Consider the following 20,587-nt stretch of genomic DNA (forward strand, 5'->3'; position numbering starts at 1 on the left):
TAAAATCCCGTTTCTCCCCATTGATACGACAACACATAACCGGCGTTTTCAGAAATCTCCACTTTGGCCGGAGTTTTTAGAAATGATCGTTTTCTGTGATAAGACAGGGCCTCGGACAGGGGGTGTTGCAGCACCCCCAAAACCCCTACTTCCCGCGGTACTGGGTGCAATTTACAGCTGAATGTAGTGCCATGTTGTTAAACGAAAACCTACGCTAGCCTGGCTCGCTCTCGCGCATCTCTGTTCGCGCTCGTGCATGATTGCGCGTCCAGGTACTTGGAATGGGTGGAGTCAGAGTCAGCGTTGAAGGAGAGGGGGTAGGACCATTTGAGTTGTGTATTTTCAAAATCTGCTGGCGTTTCGCAAATCGCGTACCCAACCTTTAAGAAAGGGCCAAGGTAAACACATACACACACACACACACACACACACACACACACACACACACACACACACACACACAACACACACACACACACACACACACACACACACACACACACACACACACACACACACACATTGTTAAAGCGATATAAGAGTTTTTTTTAGGGGGTATACCACATTCTCCCCTGCTTAACTAAATGTCGTCCCGACATTTCCGGTTTCAGTCCATTCTGTTGTAACAATTTGATTACCTACAGGTTAGAGTCCATTATTCAAGAAATATATCTGATGACAGATTTCACATTACAGATATCTCACGCTAATGTTATGAGTTAAACAGTGGAAGTCATTGTGCACTACGACAACCATCTATTCACTCCGCTGTGTTCACTGGTAGCTTGTCTTGACTGGAATAGGCGTGACCTTTGACCTTATGTATAATCACATAGAATCTCACACTTTCACTTATACTATTCACTCAAATCTCATCACATTTCCTCATTTCGTTGCATTATAAGAGTCTTTCCACAGTCTTCTGTGGAGTATTCGGCTGCATCCGAATACTTAGTACATACTATTTCTGTCCAGTGTCTACTACTTGACCATACTACCACTTGACTGTGTAGTACGGTCTACAGCTATGCGTAGAACGCCTCCGAACGCTTCCGAACACCGCCGAAACTCCACCGGATGTTTGGAGATGACGTATCTCCCCCCCAGATGGCGGCAAAATGTACCTGTTTTCCGTCTTGTTATCGTTGCTATTAAATAAAAAATGTCTCTTTCTACGCGAATGGCTCTTGAAATGGATATCGCTGCTAGAAGGCGTCGTCGTCGGTCATCTCGTAGAGCGACTTACCGGCAGGTTATGATGTATATATGTGGACATTTGGTAAGTCATTTTTTTTTAATAATAATACATTTACAGTTATTTGTTACTCCGTGAAAAAGACGATTGAAGTTAATTTTTCCTTTTTTATTGAACACACACACACAAACACACACACACACACACACACACACACACACACACACACACACACACCACACACACACAAATAAAAAGCCGCTGTTGGTGGTGTTCGGGTCAGCCATCTCTTCTTCGTTTGTTACCACACTCCGGTTGCATTGTGGGATAGCGTAGTGGGGTCCGTGGTTTACTTTGGCGGTAGTACGCATTCGGAAACGTCTCCGTACTAGAAAGAATGCGTACTGAGTATTCGACGCGCTATATTTTTCGCATACTACAAAGCATACGATATAGTAGGCAAGTATGAGTATTCGGATGCAGCCTTTGTCTTTGCAACCTGTAAACACATTGTTTTATAACCACCATTTCTTCTTCGGTATCCATGTGCGATTCTAATGTAGGAACTGACTTTCTTGTGGGCCTATATTAACTAAAAGTAGCTTTTCTTAAACCTCTTCTTCCTCAAAACACATTTTCAATCCGTTACTTAAACAGGAACTTACAAATGACATCCATCCTAAACCCGAATGGGTTTAGCTGCTCTTGAGGTGGGGAAGGCAGGCCTTGTTCCTGGACTGGAGCTCGGCCATCCTCATCCAATCATCTGGCCCGTTTTCGGGCTCGTTCTCAGCTCCCACACAGGATGTACTTGTGCCTCGAAACGCGCTCACAAATGAATAAACAAGAACTATGTACATGGACTTTTACTCATTTTTTTCCAACATTTATCCAACACCAAGATCTCCAAGCTCTCTGAATAACTCACTGCGTGTCGGCGCGGTGGTGCTGGCGGCGCTCCGCCTGCACCCCGGCACACTCATCAGCCGGTCACCGCCGGCGGCCGTGGAGCCGGACAGCCCCATGGAGACAGGCCCGGCTGCCCCATGGAGACGGGCCCGGCTGCCCCATGGAGACGGGCCCGGCTGCCCCATGGAGACAGGCCGGACAGCCCCATGGAGACGGGCCCGGCTGCCCCATGGAGACGGGCCCGGCTGCCCCATGGAGACGGGCCCGGCTGCCCCATGGAGACGGGCCCGGCTGCCCCATGGAGACGGGCCCGGCTGCCCCATGGAGACGGGCCCGGCTGCCCCATGGAGACGGGCCCGGCTGCCCCATGGAGACGGGCCCGGCTGCCCCATGGAGACGGGCCCGGCTGCCCCATGGAGACGGGCCCGGCTGCCCCATGGAGACGGGCCCGGCTGCGGGGCTGTTGGAGAGGTCGGGATGGGAGCGTGCGGAGGCCAGGCCGTAGAAGGTGTCTTCGTCCTCACCGTGGTGGGCGTTGTCGGACCCTCCGCGTCCGGGAGTTTTCTGTGGACGGGACGAGCGGTCAACTTTGATGTGCGACAGGAACCTCAAGGAGGGGACCTTTGAGCGTGGTGAAGCCCTGCTGGTGCTTGACTTTGAGTAAAGGTGCGTTGACTTGAGGCGCGCTGAGAGACTGTTCCCCGTCGCCAAGTCTGCCGTTGTGTTCTCAAACCACACATAAGATCAACTCGTTTTAAACATTCCTTTTCGACAGAACCTGAAATCTATTGGTTGCGTCATTCGTCACGCCGGGGTCAACGTTTTTAAACATAAAGCGAGTCTCCACCACGAGACAGTGGCGCAGGCCCCTCCCCCCCATAAATTGCAGCGCAGCTTTCCCGACAGGAAAACGATGGAGTGGGTCGCATTCGACGCATCTCATGTGATCGCACCTCCATTCAGCTGATCAAGTTTGTATTAGTGAGTGTATTAGTGCTCATCAATCTTTTTTGGGACGTAGAAGCCATCATGTCATGAGCCAATCAGCTGTGGCTATTGACCATCCTTTGTAGGGAAGTTATGTCCAATCTGGAGGGCTTAACCACGAGGGGACCTTCATGCAGTGTCTATCCACCTACAGTGTTCCTCCCACAACCCAATGGGTTTACAAATTAATAAATGGTGCTCTCACACCAAACTGCGTGCATGTTTCAGAAAAAGGCAACACATGTGAAGGGAATAAAAGGCCTGGGTGATCTGTTATCTATGCTCTTTGAGTTTCCCCCCCCACCTTGCTCATCGTGATGTGATGACCCGGTGGTCCGGCGCCGTTTGACCGAGGGGGGCGGGGGTGGGGGGGGGGGGTGGAATCCGGGAGCTCAACCAAAGATGTGAGGCTGTTGTCCATATGGCGCTTTGTCCTTGAGCCAGAGAAATATATTAACAACAAGATATGAGCACCTGATACATCTTGACTCTGGTAAAGATCAAGCAAGGCTTCACATAAATCCTGAATTATTATGAATCCCGGGGTAACTCCTAATATTTACCGTAGCAGCGATATACCATTGAACGAATACAAAGGGTAACAAGGCCCTCCTAGTTTCCGCGGCCCACCTGTTCGCCTGCATGTTGGTCATGGTTGTGAAGTACAGGCTTTCCACAGAATCGGCTGCTCGATGATGGAAAAAATCATAATCACCATTAAAACCAAATCAATCATCGAATTATATTTTAAATGTGTGTTTCAAAACAATCTAATGTAGTAATTTTAAGGTATTTAAATGAATATGATATTGTAATATATCATATACTCGTCTTTTCTGAAGTACAGGAGACTCCTTTGGTGAAACTTGCTCGTGGTATACGACCACTAGGGGGTACCAAACGGCCGCTCCCATCCTCCCCTACACAAAGGGTTATAAACATCTCAAAGACAAGCTTTAAGTAAATGAATTGATCAAATAAAATAAAAACGAAACCCTCTGCTCTCTATTCAAATTGTTCCTCAATTAGATTCAATTAGTGCCTATTCAGCGGCGCGGCTGTTTAATTGAAGCCTCGTTGCCCTCAGGGTCCCTAGGTTAGGTTATGGTGACTCCTCATCACGCTGCATTCGATTCAGTGCCAAACCAGGAACCACCTGAGCAGGAGAAAGGGGATCTTTTGGCCATTGATGATGCTCTGGGGGGTGACACCTTCTTAACAGTCTTTTTTTTTTGGTGATTCAATTGTTTTATTTTTAGTTTCATTTCCCGGTGTCCAGATTTTGAAGACCTTTCGCTTTTTTTTGTCAGGAAGATCGTCTGTTGAGGAAAGGGATTTAGAGAATAAACAAGTTTTAGGTGTTTATGTATCTGTCTGTCTGTCTCCCTTTCTCTCTCTTTCACTATCCACCTCTCACCTCGAAATGTGTTCATTTGTAATGTACACACACACACACACACACACACACACACACACACACACACACACACACACACACACACACACACACACACAAACAGACATGCAGACACACAGACATATTCCCAATCCCAACCCCAATCCCAATACCATTTTAAAGGTAGCTTAAGGGGTAGGGGGAGGGCTAACATCCCCTCAAAATTGAGATTTTCGATGGGCACCCTCAAAGCGCTTCAGTTGTGACTTGCTCCCACAATACCTTGCGAGAAAACGGAAAATCAAGAAATATCCTAGACAAGATGGAGGGCGAAAAGATGCGACAGGATTGGAAAAACACAAATGTAAGTGTTTCTCTGTAATTAACTAGTAATTATTTTATTAATTATACTCTGCAGCCCGGCCGCGGGCTTCGAAGCCCGGCCGTGGACTCTCGGAAGATCGCGAAAGTCTGCGGCCGACTTTCGCGGAAGATCGCGAGGCCGACTTTCGCGGGCCGCTCGACCGAGAACCGGGCTCTGCAGCCCGGCCGTCGACCGGGCTCTGCACCCCGGCCGTCGACCGGGCTCTGCAGCCCGGCCGTCGACCGGGCTCTGCAGACCGGGCTGCATATCATGTCGTATGATATCCAGATCTTCCATGTTCTAGTGAGTCCAGGTTAAAAATAAGCTTTATACTAATATATTATATTATATTAGTAATATTCTATAAGTAATATTATATACTAATAATTATTTAATTATATTAGTAATATTCTATAAGTATTATTATATATACTAATAAATTATATTATATTAGTAATATTACATGGTTAATCAATGTATTTTTTGGCAGTACTATATTGTGTACATAGCTATTATATATTGTACATAACATATGGCCATATCAACCAGTTCTGGCATATAATTCCTATTTCCTTCTTATTCGTTTTCTTTCAGGACTTCGTTGAGTCCACTGCCACCAGCCCCCCTCCCCCCACCTCTCCCTCATGCTCCTCCACCCCAGGCACCTCTTCCACCACCCCAGACACTCCTTCCAAGAGGAGAGTGCCAGGGAGCAGGCGAGGCATGAGGAGAGCGAGGCAAAGTTGGCGGAATGGTTGAGAAGATGTGATTCTCCACCATTCTCTCAAAAGCTGAAAGAGAGAGTGTGTGTGTGTGTGTGTATTTTTAGGTGTGCGTGTGTGTGTATTTTTAGATGCGGTGTGTGTATTTTAGATATGTGGTTCAGTGTTTCTTATTTAAATAAAGTGTTTCTTCTAAAGTGTTCTTGTTCATAACCGATTATTATCTAAGGGTGCACTCACACTAGGCCATCTGGCCGTGGCCGTGGCCTAACCATGCTCAAATCTGCCAGTGTGAGTGTGGCCAGTCTGGCGAGGCCGGGCCAATTTGGCCACTTGGGAGAGGTGTGCTGCTACGGCACGGGCCGCTACGGTACAGATGCTAATGAGCCGACACGCGCACACGCACGGCTACGCAACCTGAGCTGGATGATGTATAGTCAATGCGACGACCACGGACATAATAAAGGCGACGAGCCTTCTTTCCCATTAAACGGTAAACATCACATCAAGCAGTTCAACTGTTGGTGTTCTCTGTGTTGTCCATTGTTGTTAAAACTCTGACTGGCGGCAGACTTTATTATGGTCCATGCAGCGGACGCTTGGTGATGACGTGTTACGACGTGATGACGTATGTACAAGAGCCTTCCGTGGCCAGGCCACAGCTGCGACGGCCAACGGCCACGGCCAGATGGCCTAGTGTGAGTGCAGGCCAGAGAACAATGGGGCCATTTGAGCACGGTTAGGTGTGAAAACGGCCAATGGCCACGGCCAGATGGCCTAGTGTGAGTGCACCCTAATACCACCTTTAACATGTAGCTAAGTGACATTCAAAATAAAGGTATATTACGAGGGACAAATAGTATTATTATTATTATTTTTTAATACTTTATTTAAACATGCCAATTACAAATATAAATACCATTTCAGGTTAAACATCTTTACAATGGGTCTTGCTCGTTGCCCGAGACAATGGCAGCCAGTCTGTCTCTTGTAACATTACCAGGGGTCTGGTTATCTGCTAGGGGGCACGGGGAGGCCATGATGACGTCACAGGGTAGGGTTGTCCCATTTGGTAGGGGATCGGTTAGGGGTAGCAATGAGGGGTAGCAATGAGGGGTAGCAATGAGGGGTAGCAATGAGGGTTAGGGTTGAGACAGAGCAAAGAAATGGGATTGGGCCTTAGCATGGTGTAGCATTATCCTAGCTCTCTGTGTTGTGTACGGGGAATGGGTTAACGTAGTGATGGTTAGTGCTTGGCACTTGGTTCTATGAACATCCTTACTGTACCCACAGAGAATATTGTTGTTTCTCTTTCTCCTGACCAATGGACTTATTGTAAGTCTCTCTGGATAAAAGCGTTTGATAACCGAGGTGAATGGAGACTCCACTGTTGTGACGAGTTGGAGGAAAGGTCTCCAGAGGACTGAGCTCATGGTCCTCCAGGCCACCATTGAGAGGAACGGACTGAAGACTGGGTCCAGGTCGGGGGCAGGACCCTTAGGACCTGGGACTGAAGACTGGGTCCAGGTCAGGGGGCAGGACCCCTTACGACCTGGGACTGAAGACTGGGACCAGGTCAGGGGTCAGGACCCCTTAGGACCTGGGACTGAAGACTGGGTCCAGGTCAGGGAGCAGGACCCCTCAGAAACCTGGGACTGAAGACTGGGTCCAGGTCAGGGGTCAGGACCCCTTAGAGAGCTGGGACTGAAGACTGGGTCCAAGTCAGGGGTCAGGACCCCTTAGAGACCTGGGACTGGAGACTGGGTCCAGGTCAGGACCCCTTAGAGACCTGGGACTGAAGACTGGGTCCAGGTCAGGACCCCTCAGAGACCTGGGACTGAAGACTGGGTCCAGGTCAGGACCCCTTAGAGACCTGGGACTGAAGACTGGGTCCAGGTCAGGGGCAGGACCCCTCAGAGACCTGGGACTGAAGACTGGGTCCAGGTCAGGGGGCAGGACCCCTCAGAGACCTGGGACTGAAGACTGGGCCCAGGTCAGGGGCAGGACCCCTTAGAGACCTGGGACTGAAGACTGGGTCCAGGTCAGGGGGCAAGACCCCTCAGAGACCTGGGACTGAAGACTGGGCCCAGGTCAGGGGGCAGGACCCCTCAGAGACCTTGGACTGAAGACTGGGCCCAGGTCAGGGGGCAGGACCCCTTAGAGACCTGGGACTGAAGACTGGGTCCAGGTCAGGGAGCAGGACCCCTTAGAGACCTGGGACTGAAGACTGGGTCCAGGTCAGGACCCCTCAGAGACCTGGGACTGAAGACTGGGTCCAGGTCAGGGGTCATGACCCCTCAGAGTGCTGCTGGGACCCAAGGGGCTGGAGGGACATTCCAGGTGTGCTGCTAGGATAACCAATAGAAAGCTCTGGAGAAACGTCTGCTCAGCTTGAAAGAGTCAAACTGAAGAAAGGGGAAGAACCATTGGCTGAACACACGAGAACCTTCAGTTGGATCCACTGAGTTGTTTATTGCAATTATTCTTCATTAACAATTATAACAGAAAAATAGTCCCTTACATGTACACAATAAATGCAAGGACTAAAATCATAGAAGAAGTAGGCATTACAAATGATAAACAGGTGTGAACGTATCTTTAATAACTGAACCTGTTCTGCTGCAGTTTGGTTCCCAAGAGAACACAAGGAACCAAGATTCAGTTTAAAGTCATTTACCACATGCAACATTATCCCATAGACCTCTTGTTCTTTCAATCAGGTTCCTTGTTAGGATTATGACAGAAAGTAGGGTATAATAGACCTGAAGACCTTATGTCTGAAAATATGCAAATATTGTGGCATAAAAAACATGTGATTTACCATCAGTTGGTATTTAATATACATTTAAAATAACAAATCTAAATCCTCCTTAGCTAACCCTATGGAAGATCTTAAAATGTTCTTAATTTCATTCTTTATCATGCTAAACAGGAGAGAGAGAGAGAGGAGAGAGAGGAGAGAGAGAGAGAGAGAGGAGAGAGAGAGAGAGAGAGAGAGAGGAGAGAGAGGAGGAGGGAGAGAGAGAGAGAGAGAGAGAGAGAGAGAGAGAGAGAGAGAGAGAGAGAGAGAGACAGAGAGAGAGAGACAACGAGTGAGACAAAGAGATACTATAACTGTCACAGAGACACTGAGTTATCAGTCCTTTCAAGCCACCTTTCAACAGTATGTTGAGGATTTTGATGATATCCAATATAGCCATGAAGAGTGTTATTTCAAGACCCATGTAGTAATAGCCTGTTTTCATGTAGGCTAGGTTTTTCAAACCCTTGGAAACTCTGGAGAATCTGGATGGAATTCCCCTCGACGAAGGGGTGGCGAGCTAGTGAACATACCTCCTTACCCAAAGGAGTGGACCGAGATGTGGCGAGGAAGAGAGCGTTCTTCCTTTACCTTCATCATTTGATGAACTTGGCACCTTAGCATGAATAAATTAAACTAAAAACTTGATATACGGTGAAAGCGCTCTGAAGCGCCACAAACGACCCCTTGACTTTTTGACTTCTGACTCTGACTTGACATTACTCTTTTTATAAATGCATGCTGAAGTGACCGAGCCAAGGAAACTAAAGGAAACAAAGACTGAACTTTAAGAAAACTAAACATTTCCAAGGAATTTATTTTCTTATTTTTATTCGTTCTGGATTTGTTTGACATTTAATGGTGTTTAAAGAGAGTTGTTTCTTACCTAATGTTATGGTCTAAACTGTGAAAATTGTTGATTATTCTTGATTGCACTGAGAATCTATTTTATTTTTCTTACAAAGTTGAATACAGTCAAATTAAAAGTAACCTATGGCTGCAGTTAATCATTGTGTTGGCACTTTATTATTTCCCTCCATACAAACCTAGTCACTAGTCCAAATCTGAGTACTCTACTGCCCTAGAGGGTTACACACACACACGCACGCACGCACGCACGCACGCACGCACGCACGCTCGCTCGCACGCACGCACGCACGCACGCACGCACGCACGCACGCACGCACGCACGCACGCACGCACGCACGCACGCACGCACGCTCGCTCGCTCGCACACGCACACACACACACACACACACACACACACACACACACACACCACACACACACACCACACACCACACACACACACACACACACTCTCTCTGAATATAGTGAGTACAAAATAACAATAAGTGCCTACATTAAGTTCCAGGACGTACAACATACAATAAGTGCATACATTAAGTTCCAGGACGTACAACATACAATAAGTGCATACATTAAGTTCCAGGACATACAACGTACAATAAGTGCATACATTAAGTTCCAGGACATACAACGTACAATAAGTGCGTACAACGTACAATAAGTGCGTACAACGTACAATAAGTGCGTGGCAGTGTACCAGTATTATATAAGTAGTTTCAGTGTCGATACCGATCAATGAATCTGTTCTTCAATGTACAAACATGCTCACAAACGTCCCTCCGAGCCCATCGCCCTCCGTGCGAGTCCACCGCCGCCCGGATGTGGAGATCCACTGGATCCTCCCGGGCTCCTCGTCAGCCACGCGGCCAACACCTCCAGGGCGTTGGTGTTCTCCCACGGCTCTCTGGGAGTACGCAGGGGCTGCCGTCGGACTGCGGCGTGGACACGGCGTGGACACGCTCGCCATGGAGGTCAACGTGACCAGACACCAGGACCGGGACGAGGAGAACGACGCAGAGGAAGTCGGCAAAGTCGCCACAGTCGGCGTCCGGACTCCGGACGAGGATTAAGGTGTGGACCGAGGAGTCGGTGGACGGATCCGGGGACGATCAAGGCGGGACGTCGACACACAAGTGACCCCGAGCGACTCACGGAGCACACACGTGACCCCGAGCGCGCCGGTCACACACACCAGAGCTGGTGCCGTGCAGCACACGACTCAAAGCCCCCAAGGCTCGGCACAAAGCCCCCGAGAGGAGAACCACCAGGCCAAGAGGGGCGGGGGGAGGGAGGGGGGGGAGGGAGGCCCAGAGGGGCGGGGGGAGGGAGGGGGGGAGGGAGGCCCAGAGGGGCGGGGGGAGGGGGCGCTGCCGCCACTGAGGTCAGCGGGGTCGCCAGGGATACGTCAAGCGGTCGGCCGCTCATCACGGAGACGTCCGCGCTGGTACGAGGGAGAAGGGGAGAGAGGGAGAGAGGGAGGGGGGGAGAGAGGGAGAGGGGGAGAAAGAGAAAGGAGGGAGAGAGAGAGAGGGGGAGATAGGGAGAGAGGGACGGGAGAGAGAGGGAGAGAGGGAGGGGGGGGAGAGGGAGCGGGGGAGAGAGGGAGCGGGGGAGAGAGGGAGAGAGGAAGAGGGGGCGAGAGGGAGAGAGGGACGGGAGAGAGAGGGAGAGAGGAAGAAGGGGAGAGAGGGGGAGAGGGAGGGGCGGAGCAAAGGAAAGAGAGACGGGCGGAGAGAGGGAGGAGAGGGGGGATGGAGGGAGAGGGAGAGTCTCTTATCCTCACTATCTCTGTTGGATCTGCATTATGAGTATTAGCTGAGCTCATAGACACATTGACATTGTACACATTCAGTATTGATTATGTCATAACGATGTTAACCTTTCAAAGTCCAGTCAGAGAAACTGCAGTGTAAATAATCCAACAAATGTGTGTGCTTCTTTGTGTGTGCGTGCATGCATGTACGTTAGAGCATGTGTTTATGACTGGTGTGTGCAAGACATTTAAAGAGAGTGCCTTTTAGTTTCCAGCTCTAGGGTTTAGAGTGTGTGTGTGTGTGTGTGTGTGTGTGGTGTGTGTGTGTGTGTGTGTGTGTGTGTGGTGTGTGTGTGTGTGTGTGTGTGTGGGTGTGTGTGTGTTTACAGGCGTGCAGGCGCTGAGGGAGGAGGTCCTTTTGTTTTTCTACACCCGACACAGAGAGGCTGAGGACCCCTGCCGCCCCCCCCCGGGGTCCGCCGCCACCCCCCCACTAGGGCCCACTAGGGCGCTGAGGACCCCACTAGGGCCCACTAGGGCGCTGAGGACCCACTAGGGCCCACTAGGGCGCTGAGGACCCGACTAGGGCCACTAGGGCGCTGAGGACCCGACTAGGGCCACTAGGGCGCTGAGGACCCCACTAGGGCGCTGAGGACCCCACTAGGGCCCACTAGGGCGCTGAGGACCCCACTGGGGACCCCCTGGGGTTAGGGTTAGGGTTAGCCGCCACCCCACCCCTGGGAGGTTTAGTACACTAGTACACTTTAGGTTTAGTGCACTAGGGTTAGTGGTGGTGCCACCAACCCAACGATGCAGCGATGACCCCGCAGACGCTTCCAGGCAGTCGTGAACCTGCTTCGGTTCTGCGGCGGGTTTTAGCGAGCGGACCAATCACAGCCCTCGCACCACCACCACTACACCACCACTAACCCTTACACCACCACCACTACACCACCACTAACCCTTACACCACCACCACTACACCACCACTAACCCTTACACCACCACCACTACCACCACTAACCCTTACCACCACCATTACACCACCACTAACCCTTACACCACCACCACCACAACACCACCACTAACCCTGACACCACCACCACTACACCACCACTAACCCTTACACCACCACCATTACACCACCACTAACCCTTACACCACCACCACTAACCCTTACACCACCACCATTACACCACCACTAACCCTTACACCACCACCACTACACCACCACTAACCCTTACACCACCACCATTACACCACCACTAACCCTTACACCACCACCACTACACCACCACTAACCCTTACACCACCACCACTACACCACCACTAACCCTTACACCACCACCACTACACCACCACTAACCCTTACACCACCACCACTACACCACCACTAACCCTTACACCACCACCACTACACCACCACTAACCCTTACACCACCACCACTACACCACCACTAACCCTTACACCACCACTAACCCTTACACCACCACCACTACACCACCACTAACCCTTACACCACCACCACTACACCACCACTAACCCTTACACCACCACTAACCCTTACACCACCACCACTACACCACCACTAACCCTTACACCACCACCACCACCACCACTAACCCTTACACCACCACCATTACACCACCACTAACCCTTACCACCAGCACCACTAACCCGTACACCACCCCCACTACACCACCACTAACCCTTACACCACACCACTACACCACCACTAACACCGTTATACCACCACACTACACCACCCACTAACCCCTTACACCACCACCATTACACCACCACTAACCCTTCACACCACCACCATGTTACACCACCACTAACCCCTTACACCACCACCACTACACCACCACTAACCCTTATACCACCACCAATACACCACCACTAACCCTTATACCCACACCACCACTTCTACACCACCACTAACCCTTACAACACCACACCATTACACCACCACTAACCCTACCCCACCACCATTACACCACCACTAACCCTTACACACCACCACCACTACACCACCCACTAACCCTTATACCACCACACCACCTTACACCACACTAACCCTCGCACCACCACCACTACCCCCACCACTAAACCTTACAACCCACCCACCACTACACCACCACTAACCCTTACACCACCACCACTACACCACCACTAACCCTAGTTTAGTAAGGGGCGAGGTGTCCCGCGCCCGTTTTGTTTTTCCTACAACCGACCCAGAGAGGCTGAGGACCCCCCCCACCCCCCAACCCAGACCCCCCGGAGGAGGTCCTCCTGGGTGAAGGAGGACCAGGAGGTGTGGAGGTGTGTCAGTGTGTCTGAGGACCCTCCTCCACCTGGGGACACTCTGTAGAAGGACAGAGAGCCAGCAGGCCGGTCCAGATACACTCCTACTCTGGTGGAGCCAGCAGGGGGGAGAGGGAGGACTGTCTCTGTACCGTTGTACCAGGCAGAGTAACCACCATCAAGACAATGAAGACTCCAGGACTTGTTGTTCAGTCCAAGCCCGCTGTCACCACCCCCTCCTCTCCTTGTGATTCCTCTGTATGTCACTCCTATAACAACCCCTCCTTCCCACTCTACCTCCCAGTAACAGCGGCCAGTCAGAGCCTCTCTACCCAACACCTGCTCCCAGTAGTCAAATCTGTCTGGGTGATCCGGATACGACTGGTCCTCTCCAACCCACGTCACCTTCCTGTTTTCCTCAGACAGAGAGAGGAGTCTGCCGGCCGTGTTGGGGTCCAGTGTGAGGTCACAGGCATCTGAGGGAGAACCAGACATGATGAGCTGCTGAACCGCTCTTCATCATCATCATCATCATCACTAGTACTGTTCTCCTGTGCTCTGTGTACATATTAGAGATGCGCGGTTGGCGGTTGCAACCGCGGACTCCGCGGTTAAACCGCGGATCGGGCGGGTGATGTGACAAAAAATAATATTTTAATTAAATTCGGGCGGTTGGCGGTTCAACCAACGAAATTCAAAAATATATACACATTGTTAAATGTCGTTACCTACTTCCAAGCACATTTTGAAATAATCCAATTCTCATCAGGCAGTAAATTGGCCTCTGCCTCTGTCTCTATCACACACACACACACACACACACACACACACACACACATTAACGGAAGCAAAAAAGTTTAAATTAAGTGACGATCCGTCCCATGTCGCGTCTCCACAGACCTGCAAGTTATGAGACAGCTGTCAGTATTGGAAGAAGCTTTAACGTCTCGTAGATGAAACTGCCTGGGTTATTTTGTTTCGTATAAGTTATATTTTAAAACAGCCAGTCATTGTAGCCTACCACTCGTGGAATATGGAATTTCAAAGAGATGATGGAGTGATTTGACTCAGAAGTGACATCAGGCATCGGCAGCGCGAGATGTGCAGAACAAGTTAAACTTCTAGCTCAGTAACATCAACACCTAAGAAAGAAGGTTAGAAAGATAGTCGGAAAACTTTGATTTGCAAGGCAAGCAGGCAAGTGTTGGGCTTGTTACAGTAGCCTATATAGCCTTCAATGTGGTGAAATTTCGGAATTAATAGGCTCGAGTCGGCGTTTCCTTAAAAGGCTATCTTTCATTTTGCAAAAAAAAAACAAACACAGTAGGCTATATTACCATATTAAAATGGTGTACCAAATTGCGTTTTATTACAATGATAAAAAAGTGTAGGCCTACTAGCCTATGGTAAGGTCAGGTTTGCCGATGTGCTTGGCTATTTTAAAGTTTCTCCCTGTGCATCGATCGGAGACAGACGTCACTTCATTGATAATATTCTGGGGATAGGCTACAACATAGCCAATAGGCTTTCATACTAGGGACTTTATCCTTTAAATATCTTTGCGGCATTGGATCAGTCTCCTTTCAAGAACAGGCAAGAACTTTCTAGCCTCGCGTCAGCAGCGCATATACCTAAAAACAACAGGCGGATGGCGGGCGGGTGCGGTTTTGTAAAACCGCACAATTTTTTTGAAAAAAGTCAAAAAAATTGTTGCAGATGGATGGCGGGCGGATCAAGCGTTTTGTGATGCGGTTGCGGATGAAATAATAGCCCATCCGCGCATCTCTAGAGCTTACCTCTCCCGAAATAAGTGTTTTTTGTGAATGACAGGGTCGTTAAGACTGACAAAAAGATCTCTCACTTACACAGCACTACAAGGCTACTCTCTGCGATACTTTAACTGGAGCTGGACACTAAAAAAATGGGCAAAAACGTTTTTATTCCAATTCTGAGTCTAAGTCCACAAGGATATACTCAAAAAACAGTTACAATGTTTTTATTCTGCTTCTGAGCCAAGTCCAAATGGGCTTAGTAAAAAAAACGGCCAAAAACGTTTTTATTTCCATTCTGTGCCTAAATGTGGATGGACTTAGTCTCAAAAACGGTGAAAATGTTTTTATTCTTCTTCTAGGCCCTTGTTTCCATCCTCCAGAGTGGGCAGGATGTCCTCAGAAGGTGTCCGAAAATAGTGCATGGTCGTCGGACTGACCGTCGGGGATCGGGAGGGTATGTCATGGAGGACTTTCGCACATATGCTGACGCATCAGCACCTGTGGTGAACACCTAAAAATAATGTTTAAAAATAGAAAAAAACATCAGAGATTGTGAGGCTGGGTTCCTAACATCTCCCCAAATAGTTTTCATGCAGATTCATATGATATATTTCACAATTTAAGCAAAATCAAAAATTGGTCTGCATCGTGCTTTGCTTTGTCAACAATGGCATTAACATCGGCATCAGAGCCATCCTTCAAGCATACCCTCCGCAAATGGACAGACAGGCTTGCTTGTGTTTTGAGACAGCGTGGACAGAGCAAGTAGTGCCTGTTTGCTGTTTTACTTGAATTAGAAAAAAAAGGCATTACTTAGCAGGGCATTACATACAAGGCATTACAAAGCATGGAATGTAAAAAGGAGAATGGTACTATATCAAATATTACAAAATAATAAAGTAATACCCCTATACAATTTTCAGTATGTGAAGAGAGAAAATAATTCAGATATTACTTTTTTGTAGATCATGAAGAGCTGAGTGTATTCTATATCTACAGATCATATCAACATATTTTGATAAAAAATAAAAGAAAGGCTTACCTTTGATGCATTTAAGATTCTTCACCATGAAATTCCAGTATTTATAATGCCTGTTGCATAAAGCTCCTCCCCCCACAAGCTATTGTTGCAAGCTGAAAGGGGCGTGTTCTTACCTGTGTTTTTGAAGATGTGTCTCTCATTTTGGTTAAACTTCAGCAAACTTGCAGACTTTTTCCAAGATTGGCTTTTTCTCCACATTTGATTCATCATTTCAATCACACATTCCCCAAGGTCTGGAAAAGATAATAATTGTGTCTGTACATAAATGGATGCATTTCATTCACACACAGAGCAACTGTGGAACTGCAAGGCAGTTTTGCATAATTTCTTCAAGTGAAACCAGTTTGAATGGCCCTTCCCCAAAAGATGTGAAACCAATTTGAATGGGCCATTTACAATTTCTAAAGCAGCACATGAATAAAGGGGTGGGGCTTCACTGCACTGGGGCTCTGTTAACCAATGAGCAAAGACTTTGGCATCATAAATACTGGACTGATTTTGAAAGAATTCACTCTCAGAAATTTCTGAAGCAAGAAGGTTCCTGCCACTTCCCACAGAAATCTACCAGCTGAAATCTACTGAACTTCCGAAGAGCATATTCCTTGGCCATCCATTGAATCAAAAGCAATTCTAATTGCTACCTTCTACTTCTAAAGCGCTGTTATTCCTTGGCAATAGCCTTTAAAAGCAATTTTAATTGCTATTTAGATCAAGAAGGGTTTTCTCTTCAAAAAGCCTTTTTAATTTGCTATATTTGATTTGACCATTCTGCCTAGAGAACTAAAGCTTACATTCTTAATTTGCTAAATTTGATTTGACCATTCTGCCTAGAGAGCTAAAGCTTACATTCTTAAAGGTTATTGTTCTAATTTGTCTTTCTTCTGAACAGCCGTAATTCTTCCAGAGATTCATCTTCACTCACTGTCTCATCTTAAGAAATGGCTGGGGAAAAGTAAGTCATATTTAATGCCTCTGTTTATATATATATATATATATATATATATATATATATATATATATATATATATATATATATATATATATAGTGTAATTGCTCATGAAGTATTACCATGTTTTAAATGTTTTGTTGTGATGACTTCTGAATGAACGTATTTCTTTTCTATTACCAGGAAATCTGCAGCTGCACATAGACACTATCTACTCTGTCCAGTTTGTTTGAGGACCCAAGAGTCTCTATCCTGTCACCTGCGCAGAGTCTGCATGAAGGATAAGACACCACCACAGATCCTAGAGGTGGTTGAAAAAGGCCAAGAAAGATGTGTGTGACCTCCTGAAGAATGGACGGGCTTTTAGTTATGCAGTCCTGAAGCAAATCGTCTCATCACCAAATCCAATCGAAGGATTGATTGAGGAGCTGAAATACCATCACTTGTTTGTGACAGGAGTCCCTCCTCCTCTGCCCATTGGTAATCCAAGGTTGGTCACCGAAACCCTTTCTGAATGCCCTGGGGAGGCACCCGGAGAGACAGAGCCATCTGATGTGGAATCTTGCGGCAGCAATGAGCTTTTTCAATGTAGGCAAGAGAAAACGTATACCAATGACAAAATGGTGAAAGCGAAGGATTTAGGCATTTTGAAAAAGCATTCAGCAGATCATCCATTGCTCAAGCGCTTTGCCGACTACCTAAAGAATGATTACGAAAATGCAAAGTACCAACAGGAGGTTGACACTGTTTCCCGGTACCTGTATTTTGCTGATCCTACGGAACCATCTTTGAAGTTTGTCAATGACAGAGAGAAGCTCAGAGACTTCCTGGGTCAACAGGCTAAGGCAGGGTATAAGGCACAAACATCAGGAAATTACATCAAGTGCTTGAAAAGGTTCTTGGAGTTCCACTTGACAAGGACCGGCTTGAGACAGGATGACAGGGAGCTCTACAAGCAGTGCACGTTATATTTGAGTTTTTTAACTTCTTCACAGAGTGTCCTCTCTAAGCAAGCGAGCAAAGAAATTGTGCAAAAGAGGCATGCCTTGTTGTTTGACAAAAGTCAACCCACACCTCGTGAATGCTTGGCTGTTCTTGATAAAGGTGAAGGTGACTTAGTGAAAATCATGAATCAACTTGATGACAGTTCTTCTTCCTCCCTGAGTAGGACTGAGTGCATATTTGTGCTATACTATCTTGAGGCAATTGTCATACTAAGACACTGCCAACGGCCATGTGTGGTGCAGAGCATGAAGGTGAGTGTTACTGCTCTATTGTGCTCTTATGTGCTCTATTGATAAATTTACCCTGACATTTTAGCCTTACATTTCCTAATCAATGGCATATCCTTTTTTTGTTACAGGTCAAGGAATGGCTTGAACGGAAACACGCAGATGATGATTCAATCGTTTTTGTAAAGGACCACAAGACGGCTGCACATTTTGTGGTCTCAATTGTCCTGTCCAAGAAGGAGGAGGCGTGGTTTGAGAAATATTACAACAAAGTGCGGCCACAGCTCCTTGCTGGCGAAAGGAAACGTAAGCGAGATGAGCAGGATGAGAAGGATGGAGATGATTTTTTCTTTGTGTCCTCCCGCGGTAAGCCAATTTACAATGCAGCTGGTGATCTGATAAAGCTCCAGCAAAAGTGCAACGTCCCCCAGGTGAGCAGCCAGGTTGTACGGAGGGTATTTGAGACAGCAGCTAACCGCCTGGATGACCCTCAGAAGAAAGCAGTTTCTGACTACCTGGGATGAGGACTCCAAAATCGTACCATGACCCGTTTGGTGAGATGTTTCATATGTTTTTTAGTGGAACAATTCTTGGCATGTATGGATAAACTTTCTGAATATGATGCGTGGCCTTTGACCTTTGGGGGGTGGTGGGGCGGCGGGTGACTCCTAAAGCTTACAGGGCATCTGCCTTCAGAGACACATATGACATGTCCCTGTTTGGTGAAATGTTTCATCTGTGTGTTTGTTTGTGCTGATGGCTCTTTAAAGGATAGGGATGAGGACTCCAAAAGCGTGAAATGACCCATTTTGGTGAAATGTTTCATATGTGTTTTTTAGTGCTGATTTTTGTTTTTGTTGTGTAGCTGTTTTGCAACTTGTTCTAGCTTGTGTAACTTAAATTGAGGTTCTGTGGTGATATCCTGTTTCTTATCTTTAGAGATATATCAATTAAAAATCTTATTCATTCTAGAGGACTGCTGAGGTTTCTCTCATTTTGGTAAACTTCAACACACTTGCAGACTTTTTCCAAGATTGGCTTTTTTTCCAAAGACAGAGATACACTTTCAAGATATTTTATTAACATTTGCACTTCACATTTTGATTCATCATTTCAATCACACATTCCCCAAGGTCTGGAAAATAAATAATTGTGTCTGTACATAAATGGATGCATTTCATTCACACACAGAGCAACTGTGGAACTGCAATGCATTTTTGGATAATTTCTTCAAGTGAAACCAGTTTGACTGGTCCTTCCACAAAAGATGTGAAACCAATTTGAATGGCCCATTTACAATTTCTGAAGCAGCACATGACTAAAGGGGTGGGGCTTAGTGTATTCTCCAACCGCACCACTCAGTCCGATTAGGGCACCCGTTTCGGCCTCAGACGCGACGTTGTCCCGCTGCTCTGGAGCTCCGGGAAGACTTCCAGACCGTTGGCGACCAACCGCACCACTCAGTCCGATTAGGGGACCCATTTCGGAATTTGAGTTTATCTGAAATATGAGGGGTGGGGATGAAACTGAGGCCCCTCTCCAGCAGCTGAGTTTCCGTTTCTGACAGATGGAAGATGGTGGATAGGTTCAGAATGTTAGATTCCTGGGGACGGGGGTGTCCCTGTTGGGACTTAGTCCCCGCCCGAAGTTTAACTGATCCAGCCTGTGAAGATGTGAATGGCACCTTCATTGTTTTAAACCATGTTTTAAAAGATGCACATATTCCTGTCTGGCTGTTAGCCGTAATAGTCTGCAGCTGTGGCTCATAGGCTAATTGAGCCACACCCATTCTGGTGCTCCTTAAGAAGGCCAGGGTTTTAGACTGGAGGGAGGCTTGAGTTGTGCAAGTGACTCGACGGTTGTGCTATGTGTTTAAAGTAAAAATATGCTTTTTAACAACAACCTTGTGCGTCGAGAAAACTCTTTTTCACATTTGGTGGCAGTGGTGGGATGATTCCTCTAGCTGAGTGGAGGGGACCCACATTTCGGAAAATATTGTTTGAGGAGCTTCATGGTGGAAGCCGCAGGGAAGGGTGAGCAGGTAGACGAAGAGACCTGCTGGGAGGGGAGATCACTGGTGGAGTTGAACTGCTGTCCTTTGGAGTTGGCCAATGCCTGAAGGAGGAATAGCTTCGGGAACTCCTTGTTGCTGACGTGAGCCATGTGGGGAGCTATTGCCAAGCCTTAACAGAACAGCAGTGGCGGAGGACAGTAATGGCTGAGGACTTCCTGATGACATCCCGTGGAGGACCAGTCTGCAGCCCAGGGAAAGTGCTCAGAGGCCAAGTTA

General features: G+C 47.7%; 1 protein-coding gene and 2 long non-coding RNA genes across 3 annotated transcripts; 2 read left to right on the forward strand and 1 right to left on the reverse strand.

Annotated features, from left to right (window-relative positions):
* Positions 1–15,019: 15,019 nt before the first annotated feature.
* LOC130373917 (uncharacterized) lies at positions 15,020–17,369 on the forward strand. Its single transcript, XR_008893562.1, has 3 exons — positions 15,020–15,530; positions 17,008–17,070; positions 17,249–17,369. It is a non-coding gene; the product is annotated as an uncharacterized LOC130373917 (long non-coding RNA).
* LOC130373916 (uncharacterized) lies at positions 15,045–16,374 on the reverse strand. The gene is made up of 3 exons (XR_008893561.1): positions 16,232–16,374; positions 15,785–15,863; positions 15,045–15,587 (listed from the first exon to the last, which is right to left on the reverse strand). It is a non-coding gene; the product is annotated as an uncharacterized LOC130373916 (long non-coding RNA).
* A 316-nt stretch (positions 17,370–17,685) lies between the features above and the next one.
* Positions 17,686–19,709, forward strand: LOC130373915 (uncharacterized). Its single transcript, XM_056580577.1, has 2 exons — positions 17,686–18,321; positions 18,429–19,709. The coding sequence occupies exons 1-2, from the start codon at positions 17,686–17,688 to the stop codon at positions 18,819–18,821; spliced, it is 1,029 nt and encodes a 342-aa protein (XP_056436552.1). The 3' UTR covers positions 18,822–19,709.
* Positions 19,710–20,587: the final 878 nt, after the last annotated feature.

This window comes from Gadus chalcogrammus, chromosome 20 (assembly GCF_026213295.1).
Source record: "Gadus chalcogrammus isolate NIFS_2021 chromosome 20, NIFS_Gcha_1.0, whole genome shotgun sequence".
NCBI lineage: Eukaryota > Metazoa > Chordata > Actinopteri > Gadiformes > Gadidae > Gadus > Gadus chalcogrammus.

Bases quoted from the DNA above. Each gene is read 5' to 3' on its own strand.
- LOC130373915 (XM_056580577.1), top strand. From the start codon at position 17,686: ATGGTGAAAGCGAAGGATTTAGGCATTTTGAAAAAGCATTCAGCAGAT. The intron at 18,322-18,428 runs GTGAGTGTTACT...TTTTTGTTACAG, and splicing joins GTGTGGTGCAGAGCATGAAG to GTCAAGGAATGGCTTGAACG.